At 34.4% G+C, this 27,293-nt stretch overlaps 1 protein-coding gene across 1 annotated transcript; it reads left to right on the top strand.

The window, feature by feature from the left end:
- Window positions 1–20,798: 20,798 nt before the first annotated feature.
- Window positions 20,799–21,977, top strand: LOC131642624 (uncharacterized). Its single transcript, XM_058912849.1, has 2 exons — window positions 20,799–20,997; window positions 21,100–21,977. Exons 1-2 carry the CDS (start codon window positions 20,799–20,801, stop codon window positions 21,975–21,977), a joined length of 1,077 nt encoding a protein of 358 aa, XP_058768832.1.
- The last annotated feature ends 5,316 nt before the right edge of the window (window positions 21,978–27,293 follow it).

Raw genomic sequence — 27,293 nt, 5'->3', positions numbered from 1 at the left:
GATCTCCTTCAGCCATTTCTGAGCACCTTCAGGATCATGCGTGCCTTTGAACAATGGAGGATTGTTCCTCTGAAAATTCCCCAGTTGCCTATCAGCACCAATCCCTGTTCCTACAGCACCTCCTCCAAGCACACCAGCAATCATGCCCAGAGCCTCAGTGATAACATCATCATTTTTTCCTCCACTTCCAGCCATTGTTCTGCTTAGTCACAAACAATTCAGTCAGAACAAAAGTATCGATAATAACTCGTATTAGTCGTATACACAGGAGAAATTGACACTAAGACTCTGGTCACAACGACCGACTATGCTCTGATACCACTATTGTAACACCCTTCTAAACCCCGCGGCAATTAATTAATTAAATCAGAGTAACATGCACAAGGGCGTCAAAATTTAATATAAAAAAAATAAACAACATCAGTCGTACGTCATGCATTCACTAAAGAAACATCTCAACATAACTCATAAATCAAATTTCTCATGTTAACACAGCGGAATAAATCATCAAACTAGCATTACATCATCAATGCTTAAATCCTCAAATAATTTAAACAAAACAGATTTAATGTCATAAACTTTAAAAACAGCGTTCCCCAGTGTTACATCTATCAGAGCATGACCCGATGCTAACCAACACATTGACTCATGAGCTAATCCTCACCGAGTCGAAGCCGCTATCCTCCATCTGAAAAATATAGTGTAAGGGTGAGTCTCATTCGCAATTAACAAATATTATTGCATTATAAATAACAGTACATCAACAGTTATATTATTCACCCAACGCATCTATATACAGATCATCCATCATCATACAAATACATACCACCAAAAACAATACAAGAGAATACATCTAGTCATGTTATTAAATTCATGCAAATGAATGCAACTGACTCTATGCATGTGGTACCAAACATCATGAATGGGAATCACCTACCGACCGATCTATCATCATCCAGATACGGCCCTGCCAGCACAAATTCCACACAATGGGAATTCTGCCCTTCACTGAATCCTCTCATCATCTAGGATTCAGCCCTCATCAATGTTTATGAATGCATGCAAACATATATATAACATACTTTCATCATCACCATTCTATGAGTAGCATCATCTATACTCATTTCATCATCATCATCATTATTAAGAATGTTCATATATACATCAACATCATTCAATACAATCAAATCAACAGTAAACCACAAGATCACATCGCAAGGTTTACTCATTCTCAAACAGCACACAAACAGACCTACAGATTGAAAGTTACACATCATTGAACTTTCCAGAAAAATCACAAAACAGAATTTTCACATACAGAAGCCATACGCGTATCATCAATCCCATACGCGTATCACCCTTTGCCCATACGCGTATCACCAGGACCAGATTTTGCCTAGAGGCAACCTCATACGCGTATCAGCCTTGCCATACGCGTACCAACAGAACCTATTTCCTCTTTAAAAATGTTCATACGCGTATGAGCATCCTCATACGCTCTCATACACAAATCACCAGTACAGTGTATTTTGGGACAGAGCACTTGCGTATCATACGCGTATAGCCCTTGGGGAATGTCCCTCATACGCGTATGACTTAATCCCATACGCGTATGACACTGTTCCATACGCGAAAAACCATAAAAATGCCCAGAATTCTGCAGTTTCGTAACAGTCCAATTCTCACTCGTTTCTACTCAAACAAGTCCACGATTTTGAGTCTAAAATAGTCCATTTTTCACGTTTTCATTCATAGGATTCATTCATACAGATTAATCTAATCATCCTATGTCAATCCACACATCAAAACCCCAAAATCTAAATCAATTCTTAGAACCCAAAACCTAACTCTGACACAAATCAAATTGACTCAACAACACAACTATTCATATACTATTCATCTATAATCACAATAAGAGATGATAATTGGAAGAGTCCCCCCTTACCTTTGCCAAATTTCTTGATCTTTGGTCTCTTCCTCTTGTTAGACGCTGGCCTATAGATCTAGAGGGGGGGGTGAATAGATCTCACTAAGTTTTTACAGATTTTTCTACAGACTCGAGCGAAAGCGGTTCTGAATCGACTTGCGTCTATTCTGGACCGCTATTGCAAAGGTCGTATGTGTTTCAAAACCAAAGAGTAAGTGGAATTAATGGTGAAGTAATATGATAGCCAACCAATACGTTTAACAACTGAAATCCAATTAACTTCTAGATTGACAACTTTGATTTGCAATGCAGTAAGATTGGATTAAGCAAAAACACAAACACTTGGTGATAGGTTCAAATTGATAGTGATTCAAGTTGTGGTGAATTGTGATGTTTGTGCAGAACTTTAATTCACAATTTTAACACTTGAATCGTTGATCAATTTTGCACTTATAACCAATTATGAACAGAAAGTAAAAGAGAAAGTAAAAGCGACAAGAACACGATATTTGTTTAGGCAGTTCGTCGATCGTCCTCGCTACGACTACGTCTGCCCCCAATTCCAAATTGAAATTGGGTAATCTTTCATTAATGTTGAAAGTAGTATATACAAAGAAGATAACAAAGCGATAAACGATAAACCAATTATGTCGATCCTTTGAATCTTCTTCCCCCTTAATCTTGAGCCAGATCAAGGTTATCCAAGAGCTTCACTTTGATTCCCTTCTGCAGTGTCTTGATTCCTTGAACTCCCCGTTCCTCAATCGTTACACTCAGCCGAATCCTCAATGAACGCCTCTTGATAAAAACCCCCAAGAACCACCCGTCGTGGAGGACAAAACCCGCAGATTTTATTCACCAACAAACCCCACAAACCTTCACCCACTAGGAATCTTCAATTCCGTTCCATGGACGTTATCGAACTCATCACTAACCCGCAACGCAAGAATGATTATGTGTAATTGTGTTGGAGATGATGAAGAACGAAGATGAGAAGCGTTTGTGTATCTTTCAGTCGTTGGTGTTACTTGAATAATTACCCTTGAACAATATATATGATTGCATAACAGTTAGAAACAAGAAAACTGATTTTTGAACTTTCTTGATCAGTTAGGTCGACCACTTGTAGTGCTTAGGTCGACCTAACAGAGCTTGCAGAATTTTGCTCCCAGTTAGGTCGACCTGTTGAAGGAGTAGGTCGACCAGAATCCTCTTCTGATGCATTCTGGGGACATTTTCACAGATTAGGTCGACCTAGTTGCCATGTAGGTCGACCTAGCAGACTGATATGAAGATTTCTTCATTTTGAGTCGACCTAAATGGTCTGTGAGTCGACCTAGCAGAGGTATATGGATTTTCCTTCATTTTAGGTCGACCTAGGTTGACAGTAGGTCGACCTAACTGCTGATTTTCTGCATTTTTCATGTCCAGCTTGTGTTGAGTCGACTTATATGCATAGTGGATCACCTTGTGCTTTCATGAGTGATCAAATGCTTTGCTTTTCTGATTCCTCCTTGTTGTTTGAATGCTCATTTGAGTTTGCCATAAATCAAAAACATCTTTGAGTGTAATCTTGTACTCACATACTCCCCCTTTTTGATGATGGCAAACCAATAGTCAAAAGCTTTGGTAGTAAGTGACAAGGACTCAACAGAGCTCCCCCGTACATCCAGCATCTATCTCTCAACAGGGCAATCTCTCACCAAGGCTCCCCCGTACACTCAGCATCTATTGTATCTATCTCCCCCTTTGACAACATCAAAAAGAGAAACAAAGAGAGCAGAGTAGGAGAGAAACAAGAAAAATAAAGAATACCAGTAGTCATAGAGATAGATAACATGTTTTAAAGCAAGCTAACAACATACATAGTAGTTCAAGAGAATTATAAAAGAGGACATAGAGTGCTACATCATATAATGTTTTTAACAACAAAACAAAACAAAAAAAAACTTAATGGCATGAAATGCAATGAAATGATGATATGATAACGATATGTCCTAACGCCTGCCCCTTCTTCCTCTTCCTCTTTGAAATGTGTGAGGTCGATCTTCTTCAACCTGTTCCAACAAATCCAGCACAGACATGTTAAGAGTGTTGAAGCTCTGGCTGATGTTAGCATGACGATGCAATGCCGTTTCCTCAAACTGATTCTGCCTCAATATGGAGTTGGATGCAAACGTCTCAAAATCGTTCCTTTGTTCCTGAACCAAGCCGTACAGAGATTGGTATTGCCGTTGTTGTTCCTCATATCTATCTTGTTGAAGCTGCTGCATCGTTTGAAATTGAAGCTGTTGAGTTTCAAAGTTCTGCTGTTGTTGAAGTTGCATAGCTTCAAGCATAGATATTATGTTAGATTGATCAGGAGGAGGTGGAGCAGTGTATCCCCAAGGAACTTCTTCCTGTTGAGACGGAACATATTGCCAATTTGGATCTGTGTCATGAGCTATGTCTTCCATGGTTTGATCCTCCTCATTTGCTATTTCTTGATCGTTTCCCTCTTCCTCATTTCCTACATTGTTTCCAAACTCCGTAGGATCATCATAGTTGTAGATAACCTTCCCTGTTCCTTTTTGAATGAGATAATATGTCTTCCTCACAGGATTCCAATGATATCCCATAAGAGTCAAGGTGGTTTGTGAGAATTCCTGGGATTGATGTACGCGAGTGTAGTGTAAGTGATCAAGTCGCATACCAAAGTGATTGACAATTGTTTGAATGATTGAACCATAACATAGGGCTGTAGTTTTCTGTTTGACTTCATGAAACTTAGCAGCAAGGAAGTGAGGCCAGTGTAAACGCGTTCTGTTTTGCAGCAGATACATGAGCACCACTTCATTTCTTTCAATTCTTGAATATCCTCCAGCCCTTGGTCGAATGATTCTTGAGATTACCCAGTTCAAGAGTCTAGGATCTCGCTTCAAATGACCAGCTGTTATTGTTTCATTTGGTCTATCAAATACGGAAGGATCTTTGAGGATTGACTTCATGTAGGCCTCATGATCATAGTTTCCCGGTACATCCCCGTCTACCATACGGAGTTCATCACCAACGATTGTCAGACCAAAAATACTAATCCAGACCCGTTTGTCAACAACATGCGACCTAGATCCCATTTTGAAACGGAAATTACAACCATCTCCTTTTGTAAATCCTGCATAGAAAGCCCTAACGGTATTCTCACAGTACGGGGTATCACATTGCAATAAGGGATGAATATTTTGATGTTCAATTAACGCAGCGACATCAGGGATATGCATGTTTTCGACAAGATTTGGATCATAAGTATATTGCTTAACAATTTTCCTTTTCATCTGCCACTTCTCAAAGTTTTCTCTACAATCAGGATGAACAAGAGCACTTACCGGTTGAGATGATGAACTGGAAGCAATTTCCTTTCCTTTTCTTGATTTTGGAGGCATGGTTGGAGATGCTTTGAGTGAGAGAGGGATGATTTTTGACAATTTTGAGTTTGAGGAAATAGGGTTAGCCGTACCAAAAGAGATGAGAATGAGAGGGAATGCAAGAATGGAATGTTTTGAATGAATGATATTGGGTCGGGTCGACCTAACAGACCCAAATATGGAAAAATTAACGCAGTAGGTCGACCTAAAGTGAAGCTGGGTCGACCTAACAGAAGTGACAAAACAAATAACCAAATTAGGTCGACCTAAATTGTGAGTAGGTCGACGCAACTGGACCTTTTTAGTTTTTCTAAAGAAGCTTCTTATGTAGGTCGACTCAAATACAGGGTAGGTCGACCTAAGTTGCTTTCAATGATGAAAATGCCTTAGAAATGTTTCTATATGATGTATTTTTGTTTTGTCATTTGCTTGAATGCACAACCATTGTATGTTATGAATGAAATGATGAACACATATACATAAGTATTTGAGAAGAGTAGATAAGAGCACATGAAGTCACTATAAGCATGTTAATTGATAGCATATTATAGCATCAATAAAATTTTTGGAAGTGAACAATAAACATGTTACCGCTTTCTCAATATGTAGGTGTTTTGTCATCATTGTGTGGAGTCTTCTTGTCAGTGTGCCATACTCCTAGATTTGATAATGAATTGTTTTGATGGAATGTTTCACAGGTTGATTCTTGCGAAAAACTTATCTAGTATCAATTACTCGATGTTCTCCCGGATGCGGGACATAGTCCCAAACAATATTCTGCTAAGAATAGGTTTAAAATCTCTTTGCAATGCAACTTGCCAATTTGCACATCAAGTACTGCGTCCTATGTGTTTCTCGGAATATCTGTATTTGTAATGTATCTCATACATTTGCTATGGCTAGGACACCTACATTTCCTTTGCCAAGTATGATTCTTCAAACTGTCTTCATAGATGACATACCAAAATTTGTATGTCTTCCTATATGTGTCTTGAGCACCATCTATCAAGGAACTACCACCGTTCGGCGATGTCAAGACACTTTTCCTGCGAGATTAAATTAGAGTGGAAGGTCCCCAATCTTCATTGGGTCCTGGATGGTGAGTACACAATTTGTTGCACTTAGGCAACCATTGAAATACTCCTTTAGGAACTAAAGTTCTCCTAAATTTGCATTTTTCAATGGTATGTCCCTTTTTGCAACAATAATGACAGGTAATATGATGAGAATATGGAGTTTTGCTAGTTGATACTTTTGGTACAAAAGTGTATTTACTATATAAAGGAGTATACGATCTTTTGAACTTGTTTGGATCAACTGCAAAAGTCACTTTTGGTTGTAGAGCCTTGTCTAACTTGGCTTTTAGATCTCTCACTTCTTTTTGCCAAATGTGACATGTCTCACAACCAAACCATGATGTAGGATCTAATTCAACTTTGTCCTTTTGAATGTCTAGCATAGATTGTTTTAAAGCTTCCATATCCCTTTCGGTTTTCTCAACTTTTGATTCAAGATATGAAAATATTTTCTTATTTGAGGCCAAAAGTTTGAAAGCTTTAATTGCATCTCTATGTAATTCTTCAAAAGCAAGTTTTAGTTGAGAATGAGATACCTTATCTACGAGTTCAGGTTTAAGATGACTTACAGCTTTCTTTTTCTTGTTTTGATGAGCCATGAAACATAGGTTTGCTGATTCTTCTTCATCGCTTGACGAGCTTTCACTAGATGAATCACTTTCCCATGCTATGTAAGCTCTTTTAGATTTGTTATGACCTTTGCTTTGGTTCTTCTCCTTTTCTTTCTTAAGGTATGGACAATCCGGTTTGTAGTGACCGGCTTTCCCACAATTGAAGCAAAGACCTTTGATCTTTCCTTTGTTGTCGTCATCTTGTTTGAACATGTTTGATTGCTTTCTATAGTTGATCAATCCTTTGTCGGAATGTTTTGCTCCATTTTTCTTTAGATATTTGTTGTATCTTCGCACAAACAGTCCCATTTCCTCATCATCGGAGTCTTCGTCACTACTTGTGTCACTATCCTTTGGCTCTCGTTTTGAGGTCTTGGAGCTCGAAGCTTTTAGAGCTATTGACTTCTTCTCTACCTCTTTCTCCATGTTCTTTTCTTTCTTTGTCCTCTTCTCATGCATGTCAAGGCATTTAAGATGCTGTTCATGTTCCTCTAGTTTACCAAAAAGAGTGGTAATGTCTAAAGTGTTGAGATCATTTGCTTCCTTAATTGCTGTAACTTTGGGCTGCCATTCCCTGTTCAAACACCTTAAGATTTTGTTAGTAGCAACTGCATTGGAAACAGGTCTATCAAGAGAATTTAATCGATTTTTCAGGTGAACGAATCTTTTCTGCATGCTTTCGATGGTTTCACCATCTTCCATGTGGAAAAGTTCGAACTCTTGAGTTAACGTATTGATCCTAGCTAGTTTGACATCATCCGTTCCCTCGTGGGCAACTTGCAATGTGTCCCACATAGCTTTAGCTTATCTACAATGGGAAACGCGATAGTATTCATCAACTCCTAGAGCTGAGATTAGAATGTTTCTCGCTTTCCAATCGTATGCATATTTCTTTTCATCTTCAGCATTCCAAGTATCTTCTGGTTTTGGAACAACTGCACCAGCTGCATTTGTCATAGTGATCTGAAATGGACCATTGACAATAGCTGTCCAGATGTTCCTATCAATTGCATTGATATGGACACACATACAATCCTTCCAATAGCCGTAGTTTTCTCCGTTGAAAACTGGAGCTCTATTATGAGCCCCTTTAGGTCCAGAAGCCATCTTTCCAATAAGTGTTTCACGTAGCACGGAATAAACCAGAGCTCTTGATGCCACTTGTTAGACGCTGGCCTATAGATCTAGAGGGGGGGGGGTGAATAGATCTCACTAAGTTTTTACAGATTTTTCTACAGACTCGAGCGAAAGCGGTTCTGAATCGACTTGCGTCTATTCTGGACCGCTATTGCAAAGGTCGTATGTGTTTCAAAACCAAAGAGTAAGTGGAATTAATGGTGAAGTAATATGATAGCCAACCAATACGTTTAACAACTGAAATCCAATTAACTTCTAGATTGACAACTTTGATTTGCAATGCAGTAAGATTGGATTAAGCAAAAACACAAACACTTGGTGATAGGTTCAAATTGATAGTGATTCAAGTTGTGGTGAATTGTGATGTTTGTGCAGAACTTTAATTCACAATTTTAACACTTGAATCGTTGATCAATTTTGCACTTATAACCAATTATGAACAGAAAGTAAAAGAGAAAGTAAAAGCGACAAGAACACGATATTTGTTTAGGCAGTTCGTCGATCGTCCTCGCTACGACTACGTCTGCCCCCAATTCCAAATTGAAATTGGGTAATCTTTCATTAATGTTGAAAGTAGTATATACAAAGAAGATAACAAAGCGATAAACGATAAACCAATTATGTCGATCCTTTGAATCTTCTTCCCCCTTAATCTTGAGCCAGATCAAGGTTATCCAAGAGCTTCACTTTGATTCCCTTCTGCAGTGTCTTGATTCCTTGAACTCCCCGTTCCTCAATCGTTACACTCAGCCGAATCCTCAATGAACGCCTCTTGATAAAAACCCCCAAGAACCACCCGTCGTGGAGGACAAAACCCGCAGATTTTATTCACCAACAAACCCCACAAACCTTCACCCACTAGGAATCTTCAATTCCGTTCCATGGACGTTATCGAACTCATCACTAACCCGCAACGCAAGAATGATTATGTGTAATTGTGTTGGAGATGATGAAGAACGAAGATGAGAAGCGTTTGTGTATCTTTCAGTCGTTGGTGTTACTTGAATAATTACCCTTGAACAATATATATGATTGCATAACAGTTAGAAACAAGAAAACTGATTTTTGAACTTTCTTGATCACTTAGGTCGACCACTTGTAGTGCTTAGGTCGACCTAACAGAGCTTGCAGAATTTTGCTCCCAGTTAGGTCGACCTGTTGAAGGAGTAGGTCGACCAGAATCCTCTTCTGATGCATTCTGGGGACATTTTCACAGATTAGGTCGACCTAGTTGCCATGTAGGTCGACCTAGCAGACTGATATGAAGATTTCTTCATTTTGAGTCGACCTAAATGGTCTGTGAGTCGACCTAGCAGAGGTATATGGATTTTCCTTCATTTTAGGTCGACCTAGGTTGACAGTAGGTCGACCTAACTGCTGATTTTCTGCATTTTTCATGTCCAGCTTGTGTTGAGTCGACTTATATGCATAGTGGATCACCTTGTGCTTTCATGAGTGATCAAATGCTTTGCTTTTCTGATTCCTCCTTGTTGTTTGAATGCTCATTTGAGTTTGCCATAAATCAAAAACATCTTTGAGTGTAATCTTGTACTCACACCTCTTTGTTCCTCTTTCACGTTCTTCGTGTTCCAACTTCTCTCTTTTTACGTTTTGTTCCTTCTTTCCCAATTCTAATTATTTTATGAAAATAATATTAAATTAGTAAGGGCTTTACTACACCACACCCCCTCCTCTTACTAATCTCTTACATGGCCCAATTGCCATAAACCATCATTTTTCCATTATTTTCATAAAATCCATAATAATTATAATTATTAATCCAATATTCAAATTAAATTAAAATTAAAATTATACGGGTGTTACATCGGGCGGGGGATTACATGGCCAAAAACCCATTGATAAGAAAGTACAATAATTAAATAATAGTAATTTTAGGGTTACCACAAGGTTTGAGCTTTAATCGATCCTGGTTAACCCTGAAAATTAGGCACGAAGAAGAGAAATGCTAGTGCATTACAGATCAACAAACCCTAATTGATACAAACCCTAGTTGAACCAGATATGTAAAATAAATGATTTTAATATTTTTAATAATCATTAAAGGTTAAGGGAAATCGAAAGTTCGATTAAATATAATCAATTAAATATTTATTGGATTAATCCTAATTATTTAATTAATTAAAAGTATATATTAAAATAAAAATGGAATTTTAAATATAAAACGATATTTAATAGAACCATGGAAAAAAAAACGAATTTTCGATAAAAAATAAATAAGTGTAAAGTTACTATATAAAAAAAACTAATTTATTAAATAAATAAAATTAAAAAAAGTTATTATAATGAAAAGAAAAAAGAAAAGAAATAAACAAAAATATTATGTAATTAAAAATAAATAAAAATAACTTAGCTTTTTGATCTGGTGTGGCACGTTGGTGGAGGTCCATGGTGAATCTGCGCCTTCTCACGCGTTGGATCTATTGAGAAGATGATCAGATGGCTGTTGTAACGAGGTGAACGCGTGTGCATACGGATGAGGAGCACCAGATCCCTCAACATCCCCAACATTCAACGCGCCACTTTTATTTGAAATTGACCAATGGCGTGTTGCCACGTGATCGTCTTCAAGCTCTATCCGTTGTTTTAGATCATGAACCTATAGTGACGGTTCTTGGTGTCACCATAGCCCCTGCAACATGCTAACAACACGAATATGCAACAAAAATTCAAGATGAGACCATGGTTAGACTCGGTTCATCCACACGAACTCAACCATGGCCTTAATTTGGTCTAATTTCACCTGTAATGAAAAAACCTAAAAACGAAACCCTAGCATTCGGCAATGGCAGTTCATGGTATAGACACGCAAACGATGAATTAACCACCCAGAAACATTCAATGCATCATAACAAACAAGATTATATGATCAAAATGTATTTATGCATCGTGAATCATTGAAAACAAAATTGAGTTCAAGTGTGTGCAAACCGTGACCAATTGTGGATGATTCTGAGTGATTCAACCTTGGAGAATGATAAGAACAGCTTCAGGGTACCTCCAGGAACGTATTTGATCCTTCAAATCTCTTTGAATCAAGCTGCAAAAGCAAAAACGATTTTGAATTTTCCTTCAACTTTATGAGATTAGGGTTGTAAAACTTGATTAAATCTTCACCAAATCAAATATTGATTTTTGATTGAAATTATTTTATAAATCTTTCTAAATTGGACAAATTTCAATCTTTCTCCACCAATCCATATGAGTACGAATTTGTTATGAAATAATGCATATTTTGGTGATTGATTATGGTTGAAAAATAGATCAAATCAATTCTTCTCTATTTTCCTTCCAAATATTTGATTAAATTGACTTTTTAATGAATAAAAATTCATATAAAATCAAATAATTTTCAATAATTTGTGGCATTCAGATTGGATCTCCTTGATTGCTTGAAGAACAAGTTTGGATCTTAAAAAGTTAGGCCTCTTTACAAAGAAATCCATTTGAAGGCATATCACCCTCAATTTTCAAGATATGGAAGAGTTCTAGGACTTTTTGGAAACCTCAGGATGTCCTCTTTAAGCCATTTGGAAGCTTTTTTTCATTTGAGGATTTTATCTTGATGATATGGGCTTTGACAAAAAACTGCTTTTGGTTGACTTTCAAAAAGGACCTATAATCTTTCGATCCCTATCTCTCAAATGGAGCATTTTTAGACTTGGCATGTGAAAGACAAATTTATAGAGAATTCAATTTCCTTCAAATTGAGATTTGGATGGAAAATTTTTGATGTTCCATGTGAAAGTTATGGCTGGTCAAAGTTCAGTTGACTTTAGGTCAAAAACCCTAATTTAGAAACTTTAGGTTTTGTTGATTTCTGAGCTTTCCTTGATGAATCATGATCAATCCTTGATCAAATGATGAATGATAATTCAAAATAAGGTTGTTTACAAAAAATCAGGAATTTTGACTGTACTTTGACCACAGTTGACTTTTAGGTCATACTAGTCGACTGTTGACTTTCTGAGCAATTGACTGGGCAATCCTTGGAATTGAAGCTTGTACTTTGCCCTAGAGATAGTTTAAAACATCATAAGACATATGAAATCCATTGGAGACTTTGATTCATTGTTTTTCTTTAGAGAATTCAAAACCCTAGTTCATTGAGCCATTGTTTAGGAGAGTGTGTCTTTGAGCCTTGAACTTTGGTATGAGCTTGAAAGGAGAAATGAGATGGGAAAATTTTGGGGTATGACAAGGTCGAACAACCCAAAACAAGGGTAGATGGGTACGATGTAGGTCGACATGGACTAGAGGTAATTTTGGTTAATAGAAATCAGGGTGCAGATCAAGTGGTTAGAAATGCCCAACAAGATAATATTGGGGGGAAAAATAACATAGCCACGTGGTCGAGCAGATTCAGGCCCAAAATGGCCTTAATGAAAATTTGAAAATGAAATATTTTCCCAACTCCTTGACGAAGAAAGCATATACATGGTTCACAACCTTGCCTCCACATTCCATATGTAATTGGAGTCAGTTAGAAAGGGCCTTCCATTAAAATTTTTACATGGGTCAATCGAAGATTAGCCTGAAGGAACTAGCCAGCGTGTAACAAAAATTGGATGTTTAGAACAATGAAGTCAATGTGCTTCACTCAAGTGCCTGAACATGATTTAGTCAAACTCACTGCAGGTGGTATGGACTACTCCATCAGGAAGAAGTTAGATACCCAATATTTGAGGGACATGGCCTAATTAGTAGACAAAGTTCGGCAAGTCAAACACTTGAAAGTTGAGAAGGCTAGGTCCAATAAATATCATAAAAAGAAAAAGTTGCTTATGTAGAAATGGATGAAATTGATCAAAGATCCGACATTGATTGTGAATACGTTGAAGAAAGTGAGGTTAATTTGGCATAACTAAAGCCAAGGCATCCTTACGTTTGTAAGTTGTTTAAAGTTTTAAACGGGAAAAATCCTGTTGAACCTAGTAAAAATGAGAAGTTTATTACAAAAACATATACATTAATGTAACCTGTTAGTCTCTGATAACCAAATCATATTCCCAAAAGGACTCAATATGTCGTCATTAGAACAAAGAAAGAAAAAAGGAACTTGTAAATTTCATAAGTTTCCTGGTCATAAAACTTCTCAATATTTTCTTTTCATGGATCTAGTGCAGCATGCTCTAAAAGACAGAAGGCTAAAGTGGATGAAGTCAACATGCTCGACTACACTAAGCATATGAAAGTGGATTACCCTAAAGTTGAGGAAGAAATGTTCGACTTCTTAAATATGTGCAAGATTAAAGGTTCTGAACTAATGCTTTGTCCATGTTGCAGTGCAATATTTGACAACAAGGCTGCCAAAGAACTAGAGAAGGTCGCGCCTCAGTAACCAAGATAGGCTGGTAGAAACGGGAGGAATAACAACATCGTCTTCGAAAAAAGAGGAGTTCCTCACAAGACATAATAGATTAGGACCTATGTCCCACCTACCAACATTCCCCTAGGTAAGTAGGTTAGGCCTGCAGAAAAATTGAACATAGATCAACGAAAATGGAGATCAATCGAGGTTGGTGCAGGGTCATCATACCATGATAACTCACAAATATCAAAGAAGTACTCTTATAATTCTAAAAACTACCTGGGAGATAATCCTATTAACAAAACCCAATGGACAAGGCATCAATGCAAGAAAAATGATACCTTCGAGGATGAAAGCTCAAATAAGAGTAGCAGTTGTCAAGCCACGACTGAAGTTGAGACGACTGTTGGATGTAATTTTGACGCTCGATAAGGTGTGAGATGTCCTAATAAAAACTTAAGGAAATATTTGAGGTAAACAAGATGATTTTTATGGGAAATTTAAATTAGATGAGTTCGACTAAGACCTGGCGTAGAGGTTGTTATATTGGCAACATTGTGTTACACTAGGACTTAGAAGGTTTTTGAAGTGATTCGTACTTGAAGTTCGACAAAGATAAATTCGAAATAAGGCTCATATCTGTATCTTGGCCTCATTTATTCTTTGGAAAGACTCGTGGTTGTTTACCAAAATTCAAGGTAAACAACGGTGAAAAGGCATGTGAAGTCAAGATTGTTCCCTCCTTTACCACTGATCGCGACAAAATGGGTATGTCTATGATTATGACCGCAGTGCACAGTCTATCGCGTAGATTTAAAGATTATCGAACCCAAAGGACTAAGAATTGACCTACGGTATTTAATTGTTACTACGTAAATCTAAGGCTAATATTTGATTAATTAGGATCAGACGGGAGAAAAAGGGAAATAGAATTAAATTAAATTAAGAGGGAATTATACCGGTATGTAATAGTCGGACGTCGGGGATCTAGTAAACTATCAACACGAATCGCAATTTAAAATATCTTTCCTTAGAAATCATTAGTTTAAAAACCTTCCTTTCACACTCTCATGTTTATTGATTACGATCTTATTATTAAACCTAAGTGAGTGCTCTCGTTGTGTCAATTAAAGTTTAAAATAATTTTTGAAAACAAATAAAGACTAATTAACCTTAAAGCGCTCTCGCTGTATTTAAGGTTAATGCTTAATTCCTACTGTCCAGTTAAAACCTTAAACTCTCATTTCTATTGATTTTAACTTCTATTGTTTTTAACTCTCGTTACAAAACGGTTTAATTAGGTATTAGAAATTATGACCAGTTAAATAATTTTTCATCAATAAGTCGTGTTGACAGTATTTATAGACTCCCTCAGTTATATGACCTTACATACCGGAAATAAATATTTAGCCGGACATAGTTTTAATTAACGAATCAGAACAGATATATATTCCAGACATAAATTGATAATTCAGCATAAACAATAAACAATAATTAATGCCGGAAATAAAAACCTGAATTAAATTGCGGAATTGAAAGTATCAATCTGGTAGTACCAAATCTTGATCCGGAACGTAAATCGAATATCAATAGGAGAATATATTCCTAAAACTAAACTAGATTCTGAAGCTGAAAAAGAAATTTAAACTACAATAGTGTTTCTGGCGTGGAAATCTATTGCTAAAGACTGGGTTGGAAATAGTGAACTGAGCTGGAAATAAAATGTAGAGAAAATAAATTGACGGCAGTAGAGTAAAATCTTCGTGACTTGTTTCAAATCTTTGCTGAGTATTTATAACAGAGCTTTAAGTTTAGGTTGAATCTTGAATCTGTTTCAGAGCTGGCTTCTCGGAGGAGAAAAAGGAGGAGAAAGTATAGGGGTTGATGAAGCTCCTCTTTTGGGTGTGAGTGTGTGACTCACGTCACACACTAATTTAAGGGAGTCTGTCGTTCGACAGGGGGGTGACGATCGGCGTGGCATGGTGTGTGACACTCGTCTTGGGCCATTTGGTTTACAACACCAATATGGGCCTTGTTCTTCATATTTGCGCTCCCTACTTGCTTCTTCACCCTTATCACCCTTTTTCTCTTCATTTTGTCTTCCTTTTCTGATTATTTTCCTAAGCAATCCTGATTTAATTAAATACCTGAAACAAAGTAAAAATACCGGCGTAATACGAAATAAAGTAATACAATTGAAATAAAATAGGAAAATAATACATATAAATTAAGCTAAATACACGATAGGTTTTCATGTTATCAACCACCTATGGAAAAATCCGAGAAATAGGCCATACTGAAAGAAGACGAAGATATAACAATAGATAACTTTGATTCTAGTTCTAACAAGGAACTAGATATAATATGTAAAATGATCTCTGTGTTACACATAGAGTACGATCAGATCAGTGAAGTAACTGAAGATGAGGACAATGGATTGGATGAGGAATTAACAAACCACAAATGTTTGTGTTATTATGTGATGAACCACTGTTCAATATATGAAGTTAAGACCTCGTTCAAAAGGCCTACTTATGGTATGCAACAAAACATGAAGCCCCTTTTTCATATGGGCAAAGGTCGAAAATGTAGGGATTAATAAAGTCTAGCATAGCATGATCATTTTATTTGATCATGTATCTCATAAATCATAAAACATTCATTAAGGTTTAAGTGAAAAGTCAAGATTTCTGGCATTTTATCTTATCTCATTGGCATTGCATTTATCTATTGATTAAGGAATCAAGAGTATTTCTTAGTCCCAGATCATCTTTCATTTTATTGCATTTCTCAAGGATCCAGATAGATGAAAAATCAAGAGTATTTGATTTCATCGGTGTTTTTGAAGAGTATAAATGTCTTTCTGATTAAGAATCAGATGTAAATAGTCCAAGAGTTTATTTTTGTAGTGGTTTCTTTATTCACATTTTTGCAGTGGTTTCTTTATTCACATTTCATGCATTTGTTCAATAAAAGTCAACCTTGGGTCAACGTTTGGACCTTTTAAAAGCAAAAAATAACCGAAATTGCATATCATGTATTTTTATTTACTTACACCGTCTCATGCATTGTTTTAAATTAACCTAAGGGTGACCCGTATAAAATTTTGGTACTACAGGCAGACCGGTAAAATTGATTCGGTATTGTGTATAAAATTAACGGGCAAAATATTTCGAGTTTTGATCTTTACCTGACTGATTTATGAAACTACGCTGCACATAGATCACTTTTATGTGCTCGTTTTATTTTTTTAACACTGTTTACGGTCACATTTTTACCTGTTAGATCCTATTTATCCGGGTATTTTTATCTGCCTTTTTGAAATTTTCCTAACTTTTTTTATTAAACTTCTTTGCGCGTAGATCATTTAATATGTTTATTTATTTTATCAAACGCGCATCCGACTTTTATTTGTCCCGGTCCTTTTTTCGTCTTAATTTAATTTTAATCAAAATTTTGTTTTGTTTGGTTTCTTCCTATCACGTAAGTTTACATGTTTAATTTTTTTTTAAAAGAGAGGTATTTCATTCAGCATCAGTTTATGGTTCCTTTCCACTTATTATTATTAGGGTCAACTATTTATCTATCTACTTAATATAAATGTAAAGAAGTCATGATGACAACCCTAGCCACATGTCATCTTGGTAATAATCTGAGCCACATGTCATTTTGTAATAATTCTAAATATAAATCCTAATTATACAAATTCTATATATTAAAATAAATAATAATTATAATAATAATAAAACTAAACCATCACTATTATTAATAAAAATAATAATAATCTACTTGATATCTAACTAATAATAATATTAAATTAATAATAATAACAAAAATCGTAATATAATAACCAACTACCACAATTATAAATAATAATAGTAATAATATATTCATCTAACACTATTTTATCTTATTATCCTAATTCTCATTTTTTTATACAAAAAAATTTAATTATCAAATAATAATTATTATAATACAAATTTTGTTAATTAACACTATTATATTCAACTAAGAGTACTATATCTTATAATTCTTGTAACACCCCAGACTGCTTTCGGGATGATCGACTGACCCCACAAACCAACACGGGTTAACTGTGGAGTTCTTATAGAACGGGCTCCTGAAAAGAAGATGCATCTTGTTGGTATAGGTAGTACCCATCAATATTTATAAGCTTTCCTTCAACCATGCAGTCCCATACCTGCACGGCCTCAGGATTCCTCTCATTCCGATGTGGCGACCACCATTGCCCACTTCAGCCTTAGGTGTTCTATGCGGTGCAACCACCCCTCGCCTTCTTCGGCCTCGGGTGTTACATGCCCACCAGCTTCCGCATGGTTCGTCCTTGAACCACATCGTACTGGGAGACTTCCGCATGGTTCGTCCTCGAACCACATCATACTGGGAGAGGTCTGGCTCTGATACCATTTGTAAAGACACGGGTCTTTTCAGCATGCTTTGACCTCACTCACACGCATTCCGAGAAACTTCCCAGAAGGTCACCAATCCCAATACTACTTAAAGTCAAGCACGCTTAACTGTGGAGTTCTTATAGAACGGGCTCCCGAAAAGAAGATACATCTTGTTGGTATAGGTAGTACCCATCAATATTTATAAGCTTTCCTTCAACCATGCAGTCCCATACCTGCACGGCCTCAGGATTCCTCTCATTCCGATGTGGCGACCACCATTGCCCACTTCGGCCTTAGGTGTTCCATGCGGTGCAACCACCCCCCGCCTTCTTCGGCCTCGGGTGTTACAATTCTAATTATATTTTAATTATTTTTTTAACTATTCTCTTTTAGTTATTCTGTTTAATATTAAAATTATAATTTTTATATATAAACTACGAATTACTTAGTTTTTCTAAATAATAAATAAAAATTACAAATATAAAAATTATTTTAATTTTAATGAATACTAAAATTGTAATTAATATATTATATTGATGATAATATATAAACATTAAAAAATAAAATAAACGTGTTTAAAATTTCTACTCAACAAATATAAAAAAGATGTGCTATTTTAAATACGTTTTTAGAAAATTACCTGTTTTCTTAATAAGTACACAATTTTTTTATAATAAAAATTTAATGAATTTTTTTACAATATTTAAATATGAAAATTATCAGTTACAATATTTATTTAGTATTATTCTACTAAATTTTTTTAATAAATCATTATGACAATCAAAAGAAAATAAAACTAAAATTCTTTAAATCATTATTTCTCCCATATTTATTATAAATACTTTAGATATTTCATGAATTTATTTAAATATAAATATTTTATGTTATTTTTCAATTTAACTTTGACGATTATTTTTCTTTAAAAAAAACTATAATCAATAACTCATTAATTGTATTAATAAAAACATTTAAATATTAAAAAATTAGTTACAACATTTATTGAGTGGTATTCTACTAAAAATATTAATACATTATTATATTAATTAAAAGAAATTATAAATAAAAAATTCTATAAGTCATTATTTTAAAAAAATTTAAATATTAAAAATATCAGTTACAACATTTATTGAGTGTTATTCTACTAAAAATATTAATAAACTGTTATATTAATTAAAAGAAATTAAAAATAAAAATTCTATAAGTCATTATTTTTCCTTTACTTCGTAGTACTTGTTTTCTTACGGGAATAAAATATATTCTATAAATATTTACTATTTGAATCACACAAAAATTATTATTATTATGAAAAAAAAATATAATCATTTAATTCAAATATCAATTTTAAATGAATAATAACTTTTATTCCTTGTTGCACCAACTTTTCAATATTTTTTTCATATTCCATAGCTACTCCATCACTAAGTTACAATAATAACTAATGATAAATTCTAATTAATTAAATTGTGAGTTACAATTTTTAATCTCATTTATAATATTAATTAATGATAATTTTTAATTAGAAAAATTGAGAGTTATAATTTTTAATAATCATTATTTTGTTTTAATAATTATTATTGTATATATAAATACTTATTTTGACATGAAATATATTAGTTTATTTTAAAAATAAATATTTAATTTATTTTTATTTTTTTGTTATAATTTAATAATGATGATTGAAGTTATAATAAACTAACAATTATATAAGAAACAAAGAGACAAATGATAAGATAAATGAAAATAATGATAATACTAATTAAATTTATAAAGCATACTATGCTATAATACTTAAGAGGTAAGAATAATAATTGTTCTAATATGATAATGAATATAAATAAAACGATAGATGATATAAAAAAAATACTATATGATAGAACAGTATGATAACAACTTATTGTTATATCAAATTTAATTCTTGATTTTGACTAAAAAAAATTAAATAAAAATACCTTATTTCAGACTTTAAATCAAATGTTAATAATTACAACTCATGCTTAAAGTTTTAGATTTTTTATATTGTAATTTTTTTAGTAGTTAGTTTAGTAATTTTATATTGTAAATTATAGACTAAACACTAAAAGAATAATTAAAATTTAGATTAATCTACTGTATTTTGAATTTAATGATTAATCACAAATATCATCTATAAATAATTTAATATAACACTTTTTATAATATTGCATTATTCACGTTAATATGATAAATCTTTTAAATTTAAAAAACATAATTTTGAAATTTTTTATATAAATAAATTATTAGAGATTTTTATATTTTTAAAATTTTGTTTGTATTTTATATAATTCTAAAGCACGTGTAAGCATATGATATAATTTTTATATATAAATTATTAAACTAAAAATTCTAATCAAACCCGTGCAACGCACGGGCCATAAATCTAGTTTAGTATAAATTCAAGGTTGTCATGATGGCAACCCTAGGCACATGTCACCTTGCTAGCAACTCTAAACATAAATTCTAATTGTATTTTTACTAATTTGTCTCTACATTAAAAATAAATAATAATAATAATAAAAAAAAACAAAATAATAATAATAATAATAATGATAATAATAATAATAAACATAATAATTATAATTATAATAATAATAATAACAATAATAATCAACAAAATAATAATATTAATAATAAATTATGATATAATATTCATCTAATAATAAATAATAAAATAATTATAATTATAATAATAAAAATAAATATATTATAATATAATATTCAACTACTATGTTTAAAAATTATATTATTTATAAAAATTATAATTATTTATCTATTTTGTAATAGAAGAAAATATATAAAAAAATCTGAACACAATTTTAATATATATTAATTAAGAAGTAATAAAATGAACTAGAAAACAAGGAAAAGAACGCTCTGAGATCTAGGGCGAATGGGACGTGGCTGGCCACGCAAAACGGCGGCGCGCACTCCACTGGCGGTGGTACATGTCTTCACACCATCGTCTTCATCACATACAGGAAGTAGTGGCAACACTCAACGCAAATTGGATACGACAGAGACTATCACACAAGTTCCAGTTCTGAAACCTATCGTGGAAGAGCAGATTCCACAGGTGAGCACAGATGCAAGTCTGAAGGTGGGAGAAGCGACGGTGAAGGAGCCTATTCCTTAGGTGGAAATCATCAAAGGTAATCGTTGCCCTTCAAATGGTATTTAAATTTCGTATACAGCTCCTAGTATAGTTAATGGGGAAGTGGAGGTTAGTATAGAAACTCAGGATATTGAATCTGAACTTCAGTATTGGGAGGATGCGCTTGTGATGTATGTCATAGGAGAAGATCTATCTATGAATGCTGTTAGGAAATTCATGACTAGCACGTGGAACTTTGTATCTCTACCAGAATTGTACTACAATAATGAAGGATATTTCATTATTAGGTTTAATTTAAAGAGTGATAGAGATATGGTGCTGCGGAGAGGTCCTTACACCATTAATAGAAAACCTATGTTTCTCCATGAATGGAAACCAGATTTTACTATGAAGGAAGATATGATTAGAACACTACCTCTATGGGTTATTTTTCCACATCTACCATTGGTATATTGGGGAGAGAAGAGCATAGGGAAGATAGCTAGTGCATTGGGAAAACCAATTACTACTGATGAATGCACGACCAAGAAATTGAGAGTGTCTTATGCTAGAGCCTTAATTGAAATAGATGTTACAAGGGAGCTAAAAACATACATTAACATTCGAGGACCAGGGGGAGATCTTATCAAACAGGATGTGGATTATGAGTGGAGACCACCCTTTTGTAGTAAATGCAATCAGATGGGGCATGAGTGCAAAAATATCATCAAGAAAGGGCCTGATAAAGCAGAAAAAAGATGGGAACCAAAACCAACTCAACAAGTCATAGAGAAAGAAGAGGATAAAGATGTTACACAGGAACAACCACCAGAGCCTGTGCCAAATGAATCCCCTAGGGATTGGATTGAGGTGAAATCTTCCAACAAAGGGAAAGGAGTTGACACTGGGTTAGGAAGCTCCACAGTAGACTGTCAGAACATTTTTGCTATCTTAGGTGGGACTAGCCTAGGAGATTAAAATAAAGGTTCATGAAGATTGTGTGGAATGTGAGGGGCTTGAATAAACAGGCAATACATGTGGAGATTGCAGCCCATCTTCATAAACACCAAGTGTCTTGTGCTGGCTTATTAGAAACTAGAGTCAAACAAGCAAACGCTAATAAAATCAGGAGACATTTTGGAACAAATTGGCAATGGATGGACAATTATGAAGCTCATCATAATTGAAGAATCTGGTTTTCTTGGAACCCTGCTAGCATGGATGTGGAGAAAGTGGATGTATCTGAACAACATATTCAATGCAGGGTAGTTGACACACAAGGAAGATTTTAATATTGGCTTACCATCATCTATGCACATAATCAATTTCCATAAAGGAGAATCCTCTGGGATAAGATTCAGACCTATAACCTGCATGACCCTTGGATGATTCTTGGGGACTTTAACAATGTGATGAGAATTGAGGATAGAATTGGAGGGCATCCTGTTCAGAGCAATGAATTCAGTGATTTGGAAGATATGATGCACAAGAGTGATTTATTTGAACATGATAGTTTGGGGAGTAGATATACTTGGTCCAATAAACAAAGCCAGGGAATGATCTATTAAAAAATTGATCATGTCATCTGTAATCCAGCCTGGTTCCTCAAGTTCCCTAATTATGCAGTTGAGTTCCTAAGAGCACACATTTTAGACCACTCACCTATTAGGGTAAAATACAATGAGACTGAAGTAAAGCAGCAGAGGTATAGACGGTTTAAATTCCTTAATTGTACTACTGAGCAACCACACTTTCAGGAGACTGTTCAGAACAATTGGACCCTAAGAATGGGAGGTCAACCTCGGTATTTGTTATGGAATAAACTGATGAGAATGAGACCAAAACTCAGAAGGCTTACACACAAAGTTACTGAGGGGGTTGAGCAGATAAAGATGGCTAGATTAAACCTGGAGCAGGCTGAAAATAATCTGGCAACAGATAGGTTTAACCCTGCTAATGTTGAAGATGTACAGAAATGGACTAAGAAGGTTCTACAAAGCACTGAGTTAGAAGAACAGATAATGAGGCAAAAATCCAAAGTCACTTCGCTTCAATTGGGGGATGGAAATAACTTTTATTTCCATGCCATAGTGAAAGGAAAAAATAAACAGGAATCAAACAATTGGAAGATAGTAGTGGTAAGATCCTCGCTGAACATACTGAGATTGAAATTGAAGTCTTGAAGTTCTACAAGGAGCTTGTTGGAACCTCTGCCACAAGTATGAGACATGTAGACATTGAGCTTTTAAGACAAGGTAGCCAAGTACCTGAGGAGGATCAACAGGAGTTAATCAAACCTGTTACAGATAAGGAGATTTGGGAAGCTTTGCAAGGAATTGGTGACAATAAGGCCCCTGGTGGAGATGGATACACTACCAAGTTCTTCAAAGCTACTTGGAACATTACCAAACATGATATATACTCTACTATTAGGGATTTCTTTGAGAGAAAGAGACTCCACCCTGCATTCAATTGTGCCTTAGTGACTTTGATCCCCAAAACACCTGATGCCAAAACTATGAAGAACTTGAGACCCATAGCTTGTTGCACTACTGTGTATAAGCTTATATCTAAGATTCTGACTAGAAGACTCAGCACGTGCATAGGTAAAGTTGTCCATGATAGCCAATCTGCCTTTATACATGTGTGGACCTCCGATTTTTTAATCCCGGGCCATACCTCTGTTCTGTAGAGATACGTGAACTGACTCTTTTTTATCGCTTAATGCTTTCGCATTTTGAAAATTCACAGAGTCGCCACCGACCTTTTATTTTATCCAATTAAGGAAAGGTTTATAAAAGAAACAGAAAAAAGACCTTTAAGAAATTCTGGGTAAGGGGGTAGGTTATACAAAGAGAAGGTGTTAGCACCCTTTGTATCCATGGTTATCCATGGGCTCTTAAGTTTGCTTAGCTCACTTGTTTTTCGATCACTTTTCAATTGCTCTGAAATTGCTCATATGTGGTTTCAAATACTTTTGTAAATTGAATTTTGTAATGATCCGTGTGTGGATGTATACAAAATGCTTGTTTATCTTTCGAAAGATATTTTGGAAAGAACGTTAACTTTGTAATAATCCGTGTTTGGATGTATACAAAGTATTGTCTTTTTGGAAAGTTTTGTTTTGAAAAAAACAGCAGTGTATGAGAATTTTGTTTGTTTTGATTTGAGCAAGCAAACTAGGAGGTCTACCCTGAGTTGTAAGGCCTTTATCCTATTTCCTTTAAAAATCTATCCTTTCACCGGATATAAACGCAAGGTTCGATTTTGTACTCAAAACAGTAGAATTTTGACTTTTGATTTTGAAAAGAATGAGAAGGGATTACCTTAAGAGGTGCAAGTGTGATTGTGATTGGATTCAGATATTTTATCTTTGAAGTTAGTGATCTAACGGTTCAATTTTATCTTTGACATACACGCAGTTTATATTTGCTGGAAATTAAAATGCGGAAATGTAAAGTGCGGAAAGTAAATCTACGCTATTACATCGATTGTGCAGGAAATGTAAACTAGCCTATTTACATGAATTTGACATCCTATACATTTATCTAGGAATTTAAATTGCAAGGAAAATAAAAGGCCTGTTTTTGGATTTTTATGATTGATTTTAATTATAATTAATGCATGATTAATTAAATTAAAATGAAGAAAAAGATGAAAATAGATTTAAACCTAGAAATTAAGTTTAAAATATGTACAAAATATTTGTTAATTAATTTTAAACAAAACTAATTTTTTTGGGAATTTTTGGAATTGATTTAAGTTAATTAAAACATAATTATGTAAATAATTATACAAATAATTAAAACTTAAAAAGAAAATTATTCAAAATATGTACAAAATTAGTTTATAATATATAAACAATATTTTATATAAAGAACAAATTTTTTTATGATTTTTTGATTGGTTAGAATAATTAAAAAGCAAATATATAAATATATACTAATTAATTATGCAAAATATTGAAATTTTAAAGAAAAATAAAATATTTTTATTTCAGAAAATAATATATTATTTTAGAAGTCTAAAAATATTTTTTGTGTATTTTTTGGATTTTTAAAACTATTTTTAATTAATTTAACAAAGAAATTAAAATAAAATAGAAAATAAAATAGAAAATAAAAGGATACTGATCCTGTGTGGTTTGATTGAGGGAGTATGATGTGCACGCGCGTTCTGAAGCGTTGGATGAGCTGTTAAGCAAGATCAGGTGGTCCAGAAATTGAGGCACGTGGTATACGTTACACCTGCAAAACACTGGATTAGTGGAAAGTTTAAAAAAGTACGCGCGCTGCTGAACCAATAGGAGGAAGACACGTCTTCATCTTCAACCTTCAGACAAGGCCTTTAACAGCGCTTTTGTAAAAAAGCGCTATAGTAAGTGAGCCCTAATTCTGCAAAATAACGAATAGGGGTAAAGAAGCAAATAAATTTGGCGCGATGGTACCATTCAACTCGTTTTGTCCATACGAATCTAATGGTACTATTTAGAACCTCTAATTTTGCCTAATTTGGAAAGCCCTAATTTTGAAGCTATGAACCCTAAAATGGTAGTTTCGTTTATACGTGTTCAAACTTCAATTAAGTTTCCAGAAATGATCTACACCTCAAACCAAACTTAATAGTATGTCTACATCTTGTTAAGCATGTGCGAATAACCAGATACGAATTGATTTTAGTTTGAACAAATTTGGACCTGTATAGCTCGATTCAGTGAGCTTCAAGGCTTGTAACTGATTGGGATAGTTTCAGTGATGTTCAAGGAAGGTGTCTGAATGCTTAGTTTGTATTGAAATGGACTGAAATTACAAATTCGAATTTGAATTTTCTTTGAAACTTTTCAAGTGATTACAAGTGTGTATGAGCTAAGCTTTGCTTCTGAACTTGCCCTCCCTCTGTTACTGAACTATGATAGCTTATTTATAAGCATTGAGTGCTTAGAATTGAAGCTAATATGCAACTAGTTGACTTTGTTGAAATCTTGCATTTTTTAATATTAAAAAAGCTTTGAATTCTTGACCAAGTCCCCTTGCCTTCAATGCACCTGCCTTGCTCTTCAATTCTCTGCAGAAAGGTAGAGATTCCTTGGGTGAGTCATGCTTGGAAGTTAAGCTACCATTTATCCATCCATTTTTCTTTTAATTTAATCTTAAAATAAGACAAAATTATGCCAAAAATGGATAAAAAAAGGTGTGGGCTTAGTCTTGGTCGTGGGAGGCCCATATCATCATGGAAATGATGTTTGAATGCTGAAAACTTGGCCCCATTTGGAAAAAATACATTTTTGAGCAATGTTGATTTCATGTATTTTCCCAAAATTTAGCCAACTTCAACAAGGTGTAAATCCTTCAATTTTTGTCATATGAAGGAGATCTTGCACTTTTTAGAAACCTCAAAGAGTCCTCTAACCAATGTCTTTGGTCTCATGTCAAAATGATTTTTGATGCTCCTTGTGTGTCCTTTTGAAAAAAGTGTCTTTTTGTTGACTTTGAAAATGACCTGTAATGTCTTTGGTCATATTTTTCAAATGGTGAATCCAATGACCATGGGATCAATGGCATTTGAAAGATAATTGAATTTCCTTAAAAATGAGCTTTGGTTTGAATTTTTTGGATGAAGGATGAGAGAGTTATGATCAGTCAAAGTTGAGTTGACTTTTCAGGCAAAAACCCTAATTTTGAATCTTAGGGTTTTGTTGATTTTTGATCTTTCCTTGATGAATTTTGATCATCCAATGATCAAATGATGAATCCTTTGACAAAATATGGACTTTGACAAAAAATTTCATTTTTGACTGTCTGTTGACTTTTTTGGTCAAACGGGTCGTCTGTTGACTGTTTGAGCTGCTGACGGTGCGTCTGAGTGAATTGAAGTTTGAAAATTTGTATGATGGTACTTTGAGATATATGGATGTGCATGGAATCCATTTGAGGTCTCAAAAACTTGTTGCTCCTGTAAAAACAAGAAAAACCCTGATTAGGGACTGTTTGTGTAGGAGACAGTTAAACGTACCTGATTTTTGTGCAGTGTTGAGTTTCTGCTAATCGCGTGATATTCAGAAGACTTCTAGCACAAAAGATCTTGGAATTTTGAATTGTGAAAGATTGATTTGATTGATGGTACAAAACACTGAGAATTGTACTGCCAGCAGTTTGGCTGTCGACTGACTGTTCAGGTAGCAGTTAGAGTGAAAAATCAACAGTCAAAGTTAATTTTCTTTTTTTTTGTTGTTTTTGTTTTATGTTTTATGTGAAAAATGAAAGTTTATTTACATGACCTGTTAAAAACATAGAC

The sequence above is a fragment of the Vicia villosa genome, unplaced genomic scaffold (assembly GCF_029867415.1).
Source record: "Vicia villosa cultivar HV-30 ecotype Madison, WI unplaced genomic scaffold, Vvil1.0 ctg.005456F_1_1, whole genome shotgun sequence".
In the NCBI taxonomy this organism is placed as follows: domain Eukaryota; kingdom Viridiplantae; phylum Streptophyta; class Magnoliopsida; order Fabales; family Fabaceae; genus Vicia; species Vicia villosa.
The sequence above is the reverse complement of the archived record's forward strand: the minus strand, read 5'-3'. Positions and strand labels throughout refer to the sequence as shown.